Raw genomic sequence first — 11,071 nt, forward strand, 5'->3', positions numbered from 1 at the left:
ATTTCAAACTTTCAAAACCATTTTTTTCCTTGGGCATTCTATTTGTGAGGCCTGTGGAACTGCAGCAGTATTTAATGAGCTCACACATTGTACCCATGTGGGGGGTCTACTCCCATTTGTGAGACTCCCAGTTGTGAGACAGTGGAGTAGGTAATTAGCAAAGAAAACACACCTTACTCCCCTATCTGATAGAATGGATTAACCCCAGCTAATTATGGATTAGCTATTTGACTGAATCTTGTGGAGGTAACTTCATAAAACTCTAAAAGATAAAGTAATTAACCTACTCAGATAAACGGCTTTAAAAAATAAACACTTTGTGTAGGTAACTTCGTGATCATTTGAAAGAGAAATTAATTTACCTATTCAGATTTACGTGTTTGAAAAATCTAGCAATAACTGTTGTCACTATAATTAATCCAAATGTATTTATTAACCTTTGACTGCTCTTTCCGATCACCATTATGGCAGGCCTTCAACAAGGAGCATATATATCCCCAGTTCACGATAATCTTTTTCAGTATCTGTTGAAAACAATAAATGCTCTTTAACGAACCATGTCTTCTGTGTTAATTAACTCATTAATGAACTATGCCTCCTGCGGGTACTCTTCAGCAACAGGGCTGTTCCCACTTTCATCGTAGGGATGGGGAAGCACCACCTGTGTGCACTGAACCATTAATTAATGTGTCTCACAACTGGGAGTTCTCACAAATGGGAGGACACCATGTGGGGAATCAAAACCAGGATTTCGGTCTTATGAGTGAACGCTTTAACCACTAGGCTACCCCACTGACCCCCAGCAGTACTTAAGGATTCATTTGGGAATTAGAAAGATTTTAGAGCTACTTACACCATGCCTGGTAAAGTTTCAAATAGTTATTCAGGATAACAAGAGATTATGTATAATAGTATTTAATACATGTACCATGAACGCTTGAATCCAATAAGACTCATTAAAAGCTTACCATTACATGTGAAATAAACTTTACATTTATAACAAATAAAAGACAACAGTTGCTTAAAACAACTATGATGAATATTGTATTTTCACCTCCTGTTTACGACAATCATGTTAATACCACATATTCCTGTAAATATTTTTTGTATTAAATATTTCTATTTTTAATGTTACGTGTTTAGTATTTTGTTTAAAGGTTGATCATCTTCAGCAGTTGGCAAAGGCCACCACAACTTCTGAACCATACAAACACTGCCTTGGATACATATCTTCTTTGAGTTTACTGAATGTTGACTGGTTATGGGTAAAGCAAGAAATACAAATTAACGAATAGATTACAAAACAAGTTTATTTCATATATTCAACAATGATACCTAACCAACCAATTCTATAGATTGGAGCATCAGATGAAGCAGAGATTTAAATAACAAGAATGAATGTTAGAGCAGACACCTCTCACTATAAAATACAGACCCAAGAGGTGGTTAGAATGGTTACAACATACCCCTCACATAAATCGTATGAGATCAAACCTAAATGGATTTGGTGGTCTGGCTCGGTCTTATTTCTGTTAAATGAGAGAGTTACACAGCAATATTCTAGCTATATAGCTATATAGCTACAGTTTGTAAATAATTGAGTCTGGGCCTGACAATCCAGTGATCAACAACATGAGTATCAATCTACGCAATTGGGACACGATGTGTCAACGATGTCTGCAAACCTGACCACTCAATCTCGTTAGTCGCCTCTTACGACAAGCATGGCTTACTGAAGATCAAATCTTACTGGGATCTACACAGGGTTATTTCTGTTAAGTTTACATACAATGCAGTTAAAGAGCAAAGGGCCCAAACTGCTACATATATCCAGTTGCTACCTATGAAGTTTACTGCACAAATTTCTTTACGATACTTTTGTTATGACTAAAAATCCATGATGTGCTGTTTCTGTATAGAGGGGTTATCGGTGGTAAAATTAGAATGGTATTGTTGAAGCACAGCTTCACATCCATGGTACGATCATGACAGGTGTACATAGTCGGAGACTGAAACTTTAGAAACCTAACATCATAATTGCATGAATATACAATGCCATTTAGAAGTCGAGTTAGTGAGTGAGTGAGTTTAGTTTTTACGCCGCTTTTAGCAATATTCCAGCAACATCACGGCGGGGGACACCAGAAATGGGCTTCACACATTATACCCATGTAGGGAATCGAACAGGGGCCTTCGGTGTGACGAGGGAACGAGTTAACCATTAGGCTACCCCACCGCCCCATTTAGAAGGTGGTCAAATATAACACGTTATATTTGGGATTACACTTTCTCAGTAAAGTGCAGATTCTAGTACTTTTTATTAGGTGGAGTCCCATGTGGGATTCGAACCCACACCCTCAGAGTCAGGCACCTAATCGCTTGCACACAACAATCTAACCCACCACAGCTTCCACTGACCTGACTCTGAGGGTGTGGGTTCGAATCCCCGATCGGACTAAACCCAACAAAAGTAATAGAATCTGTGCTTTACTGAGAAAGTGTAATCCCAAATATAAATGTGTTACATCATAATTACAGTCTTGTTTTACTTGAAATATTGTCAGGCCATCCAGACACAGTATACATCCATATGCCATGAGTTTGTTCCATGACTTTTAACCCTATGTTTGTAGTAAAAAGTTACTCTATTATACCAGTATAATAATCTCTCTGAACAAAGGCGGTTTAATTCTTCAATTACTTCACAGGTCCACAAGATAGGTGTGTTGAGTTTAACACTGTCATGAAAAATATATCTTATATTTCTGCCAAAGTGCTGAATATACTTCCTAAAAGAAGTTAATTCCCACCAACTCCTCCATGCTACTTTAATTAACCTTCATTGCCTATTCCGCAATATATCACTCCATTTACTTGGTCATGTCTCATAACTACAACAATTTGAAAGAATCATTTGATCCCTAATTCCTTTGAGTACTGGCAGAAAAGTGCAGGTCATAGAAATTAAATTTGGTGAAAGTGTGGTTCTGAAGCAACAGAGATCATTTGAGGTCCAAATCCGTGATCAGCAAACCCTTCAAACAAAGGGAGGCAACTGTGCAGTAGATTAGTGTTCAGATTGGGAGGTGAGGTGAAATTGGGTTTAACGTCCTGCTAGAGAATATTTCGCTCATATGATGACGTGCATGCGTGTGTATGTGTATGTGCGGCTGCTTGTACTAGCCCAGACTTCAGTTGGTTTTATAGTGCTAGCTCACTGAGATACCATACCGCAGTGAAGCATGAATACCCCACTCAGACACAGTATACTGACTCCGAGCCGACCAGTCCTTGTTGTACCCATAATGCCAAGCGCCAGGCAGGGACCAACAAGTACCATATTTTAACGTCTTTTGGTATGACGCGGTCGGGGATCAAACCCGCGACCTTCTGCTCTCCGGGCGGACGCTCTAATGTTCAGATGGGGAGATGTTCTCAATAATCAATACATAATGTTGATGTTGACGACCTGTTCAATCATCTCTCAGGTAAAGCCAGGTCCTCCATCAATCTTGAGACATAATTTAGCAACGTTAAGCATATTAAGCAAAACTAGAAAGAGGACATTGTGTGCTGTAACTGAATTCAAACAAAGACTGAAGTCTCATAAAGAGGTATAGGAACACCACTAGAATTATTATTCACTAATTTGGCCAAAAATAAATCTTTGTGACATTCCTTTGCTGTCCCACACACTTCTTTCCCGACACCCACCACAATGCCATCCCCAGCCCAAATACCCTACCCTCTAACCCCCCATACTCTACACTCTCACCCCACACATTCAAACCTCTCACCCAACACACCTTACATGCTCATGACATACCCTCAACTTGTGTTGGGAATTGGTTGAAATCTCACAATTGGTGATCGCTTCAATACCAACGAACAATCATCGAAAAAAAATTGGTTAGCGTAATTTTTCAGATTTTCCTATCCAGGTTGTTACTGCAGAAAAGTATAACATGTTGCAATTTGCTACTTTAAAGTGATGACTAATATATCATGAACATAAACTTCCTGGAGTCTTAGAGAAATATTCAGTCATGACTTTTCAGTTAGTGGAGTGAGTTTTCTAAGAATAAACATGTGTTTAGGCCCTGTCAACTTCTAAGATATGTTCCATTGTCAAGTATTTCAAAGACTATAACAGTAGTTCCAAAATCGTTTATGTTCGATTATGAGAAAATGTTATCAATTGCTTGGTCGTTTGGTCACTGCAACCAATCTTCGATTATTTCAATTAATCGGAACACCAATACACTCAACCCTCTTAATTTTGTAAAAGATACACTCAAAGTTTGACACACCATTCAATGCCTCCCAACAAACCCAATATTCTCACCCTAACCTCAAACTCCACCCTACACACCCACCTGTACAAAGACTATCCTCCCCTCTCCCTTATCAAAAAACACTATAGTATCATGAGTGTATGAAATAAGGCCCGTCCGACTGCTCGAGACGGGCTAGGTTTCTGACGGACGGTCTAAATTTACAGCTAGCCAGCCCGATGGTGTGGTAAATGTGTTAGATATTCCATACATCTGAGTAAATTCACCATATCTTGGTGTCTGGTCTGGTTAAATCCAATTTGGGCTGGTAACATTTTGAAGTTATGGCTGCCTGATGTCTGGCTGGATTTTGGCCTTATTTCATACACTGGTATCATCCGCCATCCCACAAGTAACCCCCTCCCCAACAAACCCCATCCCCCACGGATCACGTATCCATCTCCTCGTCCTCCTCCTGCTTCAGTTTGTTCTGCAGATGCTCGGCAATGGTGGCTGTTGGGTTCTCGATGAAGGCAGGGTGCGCCAGGACTTGCTTGAAGATGGCCATATCGGACAACCTGTGCACAAGATATACAAACATAGAGGTCAGGTCACAAATCAGTAGAAGATAAATAACTTTCAGCGCAGACAGTCCTTGGATGGGTGACCCTGTTTGGCAGATTGACTTCTGAGAGTTTCTAAGACGTCTGTTCTGCCCCACAACAAAGCACATGTGATACATGTGGTCTCACCTTAGGCAATCGAGTTTGTTCAAACTTGCCTCTGTTCACCCAGTAGGAAATGGGTACCCGGTGGGATAAGTCATGTGACTATTAACCTTCTAGCGCCTCACAGGCAAATCATCCGGGGCAATGATAATCACGTGATTTCAGCGCTGTTGAAACTAGGCGCTATACAAATCCATTATTATTATTACATCACATTAAAATCAGATCTTATTCCAAATGAAACCTCTTTGCATTCAGATCTGAAAGCATGTAAATAATGGCTGCATCAGAATGCATCAGCAAGTGGGTACGGAGTGATTAAACCCAACGTTCAGATCAAGATGTCTGTTTTATTGCTAAACAAGATACTATAGATGATATTGTTGTCAGCATTTCTGTGTGCCATGGTTTTTACACCCAAGTACAACAAATCTTGATTTAACTACCATTGAGGTTGAGATTGATTACATATTTCATCATAATTTGTATCAGAGAGAGTGAAACTCGTGAAAGCGCCATCATATTATTTCACATTAATATTATCAACAATCTTGGCATATACATAACAGTGCTGGATTTTGCTTTGTCTGCTTCTTATTTATTGCTACGCTTAGCAATATTTCAGTTTTAAGATGTCAATTTGTAAAAGGTCTGGACCAGACAAACATGAATTCATCTAGGCCAGTTGGATATGAATCGACCAATTCAGTGGGCCTGGGCTCCAGATCCTGTTTGCTGACTCTCATGACAACCATGAATTTATCTTCACCATGATTTCAATCATAGGTACCCAAATCATTTACATGTATTTGCCAATTCCCAGAGATCACCTTGACCTTTATAATATGACCTTGACCTTTATACATATCACCTTGACCTTTATACATATCACCTTGACCTTTATACACATCACCGTGACCTTTATACATATCACCTTGACCTTTATACACATCACCTTGACCTTTATACACATCACCTTGACCTTTATACACATCACCGTGACCTTTATACACATCACCGTGACCTTTATACATATCACCTTGACCTTTATACACATCACCTTGACCTTTATACATATCACCTTGACCTTTATACACATCACCTTGACCTTTATACACATCACCTTGGCTTTTAGTTTTATGTTGTTGTCACTAACATTTAATGTGGTATGATTTGTATATGGGTAATTCCATGGACACTGACATATTTCATCCCGACTCTCCATGCTCACTAGAACTGTAACCACGGATACAATTTGGGGACTTACATTTGCTTCCTCCTCTTCCTCTCCTTGGCCACGCCTCTCACCTTCTCAGGGTTGGATCTGAAAGTCGAACACCAAGATAACTCACCAAGATAACTCACCGAGATGACTCATCAGACCATGATCCTGATCATGGGAAACACATTCAGTAACTAGAACACTCTCAAATACAGACAGTATTTCTACTTGCTTTGAGTCCAATTTACGTGTGACTTCCCTGAATATGAATACTAGTGGTGATCCGATTAATTGAAATAATCGAAGATTGGTCGCAGTGACTAAACGACCAAGCAATCGATCACGTTTTCTCATAATCGAACACAAACAATTCTGGAACACTTGTTTTCATCAACAATATTTTTCACAAGGTTGGTTTTATCTGTTACATTTCATAAGCATTATAAGCTCATTCCAAGTCATGATTGAATTTATCTTAAAGACACCAAGAAATTTATGTTCCTAACATACTAGTCATCCTTTAGAGATGTGAAATTTTGCTCAAACCCCCTAAAATAACTACATATTTTTTATATATGTTTTTGTGCATTAACAAATTTCATAAATAACGCTAACCAATTATTTTCGATGATTGATCGGTGGTAATGAACCAATCATCAATTATGAGATTTTAACCAATTCCCAACACTAATGAATACTAAGGCAGAAATTTCTAGCATAAAGGAACATTTTTGTTGCAGACTGTCAATTCTTATCAACAGTAATCATGACTTCCTGACTGTCATTCATAAACATATGTCTCACCAAACTGTCATGTATGTCTATATATATACAGTGGAACCCTATCAATCTGGAAAGTAGTGTTCCCTGTTAAAATATCCAGAATAACAAATGTGTGAATAATGAGTATCGCATGGCTGTATAATGTCCCTTTTACAAGTGAAGTTTGGGTGCTGTTTAACACAGCACTCAAATGCATTCCAGCTGAATTATGACAGTTTTGGATTATTTTCATAATTTTTTTCTCAAAGTTTGAAAGTGTATTTCTACAACATGTACATAATTTTCTGACATAAGGACTAGGATATATTGATGAACAATATTCTAATGACTGATATCCTGATGCACGATATATTGAGGAATGATATCCTTATGCATGATATACTGATGCATGATATACTGACTGCCTCTGGGACTTGCTGCCTTCCTTCATCAGCAACTCCAGCGTGGGGAGCGCTTCCTCCATCACTGACATGTCTCCAACAATAGGGGTCTTCTCTCGCTTCTTCTTGTCCTTGGCCTTCTGTTTGGCTGCCTTCACTGCATCAATTTCTGTCAAGTAGAGATGTCAAGTAACTTCTGAGTGCCAATATTGTATGTTCTTTCTCCAGTATAGTTTTGTTGTAATGCTCCACAAATGTATGTTTGAAACATGTTCATTGACGTTAAAAGATATGGGATTGATCAAATAACAGCTCAGTTTTTTCACTACAAGTTTTGAAAAATTTCTTAGATGATTTGTTAACCATAAGAGCTGTGATAAACAGTCTAAACTCAGAAATTAAAAGATATCAGATGGAATAAGTGCAGCATAAAAAGTAGACAATATTTTTATAAAAGTTTTGAAAGAATGTTTTACTCAACTGATCACGGATCATGCTGATTTAACATGATAAATGAATACAAAACAATTAAATAACACACATAACATTGAAACTTAATCACATGCTAAAGTGGATGACAACATTTATAGTCTACCTTTACCTTCAGTAATCATAAAACTATGCAAATCTCATGTATCCATGGTAACATAACCAATAACACTTTCACAGACTTTCAGTGATGCGCTCACTGCACATTATTGCATATTACAGCACATTGTTCTACATGGAACATGTTCAATACTCACTCTGCATGAAAACTTCATGTCTGATTTTCCTCTTGTCCTTTTTCTTGAGATTCAATCCTTTGAACGTTTTGCTGGTCACTGTACTGCGAGTGTCGAAGTCTGGCAGTTTCTGAGCAAGAGCTTTGTTGTCTATCTTCAGAGAGCTGAAAATGTTGTCAGACAAAGAAACATCCTTGGGCTCGACTGCAGCTTTAGAGGAACCATTCGTCTGGAAGTGGAGAGAATAAGAATAGTGAGTGAGTTTGGTTTTACGCCGCTTTTAGCAATATTCCAGCAATATCACGACGGGGGACACCAGAAATGAGCTTCACATATTGTACCCATGTGGGGAATCGAACCCTGGTCTTCTGCGTGACGAGCGAACGCTTTAACCATCAGGCTACCCCACCGCCCCAGAATAAAAATAAGAAACATCATGAACTGCAGGTTGCATATGCTATGTGGACTGAGAAATAACTTACTTTGTTTTTCATTAAAAAAACTCACTTTAGTCAAGTACAATTATTTTGAAGAATAGTGAGTGAGTGAGTGAGTTTAGTTTTATGCCGCACTCAGCAATATTCCAGTTATATGGTGGCGGTCTATTTTGAAGAATAGATAGTCGAAGTAAACTTACGCTCAATATTAGGCTCAGATGTGTAACAAATAATACTGAGCCTAAGTTTACTTAGACTGGTAGAATAGAGTGTAACATATTAATCATGGAATTTCCGATTTGTAATTGTATAGACTAGAGTCTACATGTTGGGGAAACCAACTGATTGGCCTAAAATAGGCCAAACGGGACATTATAGGCCATTCTGCCTAATTTGCCATTGGCCGATCGGCCTATAATTATGATATTTATCAAATACATTTGAGGATGTTAACATCATTCAGGTTTTGATGTCCTAAGGTTTTCATCATTCATTCAAACCCATTTTGAGAATTTCCATGCGGAAATTGATAGTTTCTGAAATAATTAGAAAAATGTTCAAATATAGCCCGATCGGCCTCTAGCAAAACAGGCAGAACGGCTAGGTTTCCCCTACCTGGTCTAGACTACCCGTCTGAGCTACATGGTACAGGATCATTGACATTAAACACAATTTGCCCGTGCCTCTGCAACTCAACTAACCACATTTGCTTTAGTTTTGTCGACTAAGCTAGTCTTCTCCTCTTTCTTTGGTTTAATGGGCGTGTTGTGGAGTTTAGATCGTTGTCGTTTCACTTTCCCCATGTTGGACGTTAGTTTTGAGTCAGAAACACCAAAATAACACAAGATACGTTCAACAACACATGCACGCCTTGGGCGCGGCCATTTTGTTTTGAGAAAGATTTACCTCCCTTTGGTAAGAGCGCATTCGAGAGGAAATACCCCCTCCAGGGAGATAACTCGTCGAGGCTTAATGAGAGCAATCTCCACTCATGAATCTTCTGGTTTTCCTGTTTGATCCGGATTTATATTGCATGAGTTCCTACTTTTCAGGAACGAAATAGTACTTACTTACGGTTTTAAAGTACAAACTTGAATATGAAGTTTGACTGGTTATCCGTCTCATTTCCATACCTTACTTTGCTCTCATTAAACAATGCCATTTTAGAAAGTGGTCGAATGTAACGTGTTATATTTGGCATTACACTTTCTTAGTAAAGTACAGATTCTAGTACTTTTGGGGTTGAGTCCCATCCGGGATTCGAACCCACATCCCCAGAGTCCACCTAATCGCCAGCACACTAAGTCAGCCGCCTAACCTTCTCAGTCACCGCGACTTCCACAAAATGAAAGTCGGACAGCTGGGCACAGACATAGTAATTACCTTAAACGGACCAAATCAGTCTGAAACCGAAATATCAAACCACGTTGCAATGAGTGAGCACGACATACTAATGTTCATGAGGTAATTATTGAAAAGAATATGGCACGCGCAGACACATACATACACACACACACGCACGCACGCATGCATGGATATACATACATACACATGGGTACAACGTGTGGACACTTATGGTAAGGTACTTTTGGTATGTGTCCTCCATTGTTCTCGCCACGAGTGAGTGAGTATGGTTTTACGCCGCTTTTAGCAATATTCCAGCAATATCGCGGCGGGGAACACCAGAAGTGAGCTTCACACATTGTACCCATGTGGGGAATCGAACCAGGGTCTTAGGCGTGACGAGCCAACGCTTTAACCATTAGGATACGTCACCACCCCGTTCCCGCCACGAAGGAATCAGAAGCATAGAGAATCTGCCCTGCCGACACCAACGTTTGACAGGGCAGAACCCGTGAAGATCCGGGTTAGAAATGGTCTTGTCAGAGGCGCCTAACGGGATCGGGTGATCAGACTCGCTGACATTGACACATGTCATCGTATCCCAGTTGTGTAGATCGATGCTCATACTGTTGATCACAGGATGGTCCTGTCCAGATTTAATCACTTACACACCGCCATTCTCTTCCCACAGAGGTTACTTGTCATTTCTTTCGTAGGAAGATATGACAAGTAACCTCTGTGGGAAGAGAATGACACACCGCCGCAAACAGGTGGAATATTGCTTAGTGCGGCATAAAACAACATACAAACAGGGCAGATCACGTCAGAACATTACCATGACCGTCACATTATGTTAAACATTAGTTATGCTCTGACGCTCTGTCCATATGTAACACCAATATATCACTAAGTTATTTATGTTTTTGTTTATGAATTTTTTTTATTTTATTGTGCTTTTTCGTAAATTCACAGTCAATATGTCTAGCCTGGTTGCCAACGTATTTATTGGGATACGATGACAAGTGTCAACAAAGCCAGCGAGCCTGACCACCCGATCCCGTTAGTCGCCTCTTACGACAAGCATGGGTTACTGAAGATTCATTCTAACCCGGCGGACCTTCACTGGTCACACATTTAGAATACACTGAGCCCTACACATACGCGTTAGTGACGACAAT

General features: G+C 39.5%; 1 protein-coding gene across 1 annotated transcript; it reads right to left on the reverse strand.

The window, feature by feature from the left end:
- Positions 1 to 4,675: 4,675 nt before the first annotated feature.
- Positions 4,676 to 9,427, reverse strand: LOC124285014 (ribosome biogenesis protein SLX9 homolog). The gene is made up of 5 exons (XM_046721157.1): positions 9,251 to 9,427; positions 8,134 to 8,341; positions 7,409 to 7,556; positions 6,270 to 6,326; positions 4,676 to 4,852 (listed from the first exon to the last, which is right to left on the reverse strand). Exons 1-5 carry the CDS (start codon positions 9,350 to 9,352, stop codon positions 4,723 to 4,725), a joined length of 645 nt encoding a protein of 214 aa, XP_046577113.1. The 5' UTR covers positions 9,353 to 9,427; the 3' UTR covers positions 4,676 to 4,722.
- Between the last annotated feature and the right edge of the window lie 1,644 nt (positions 9,428 to 11,071).

The sequence above is a fragment of the Haliotis rubra genome, unplaced genomic scaffold (genome assembly GCF_003918875.1).
Source record: "Haliotis rubra isolate DU_JTF1 unplaced genomic scaffold, ASM391887v1 Scf35, whole genome shotgun sequence".
NCBI lineage: Eukaryota > Metazoa > Mollusca > Gastropoda > Lepetellida > Haliotidae > Haliotis > Haliotis rubra.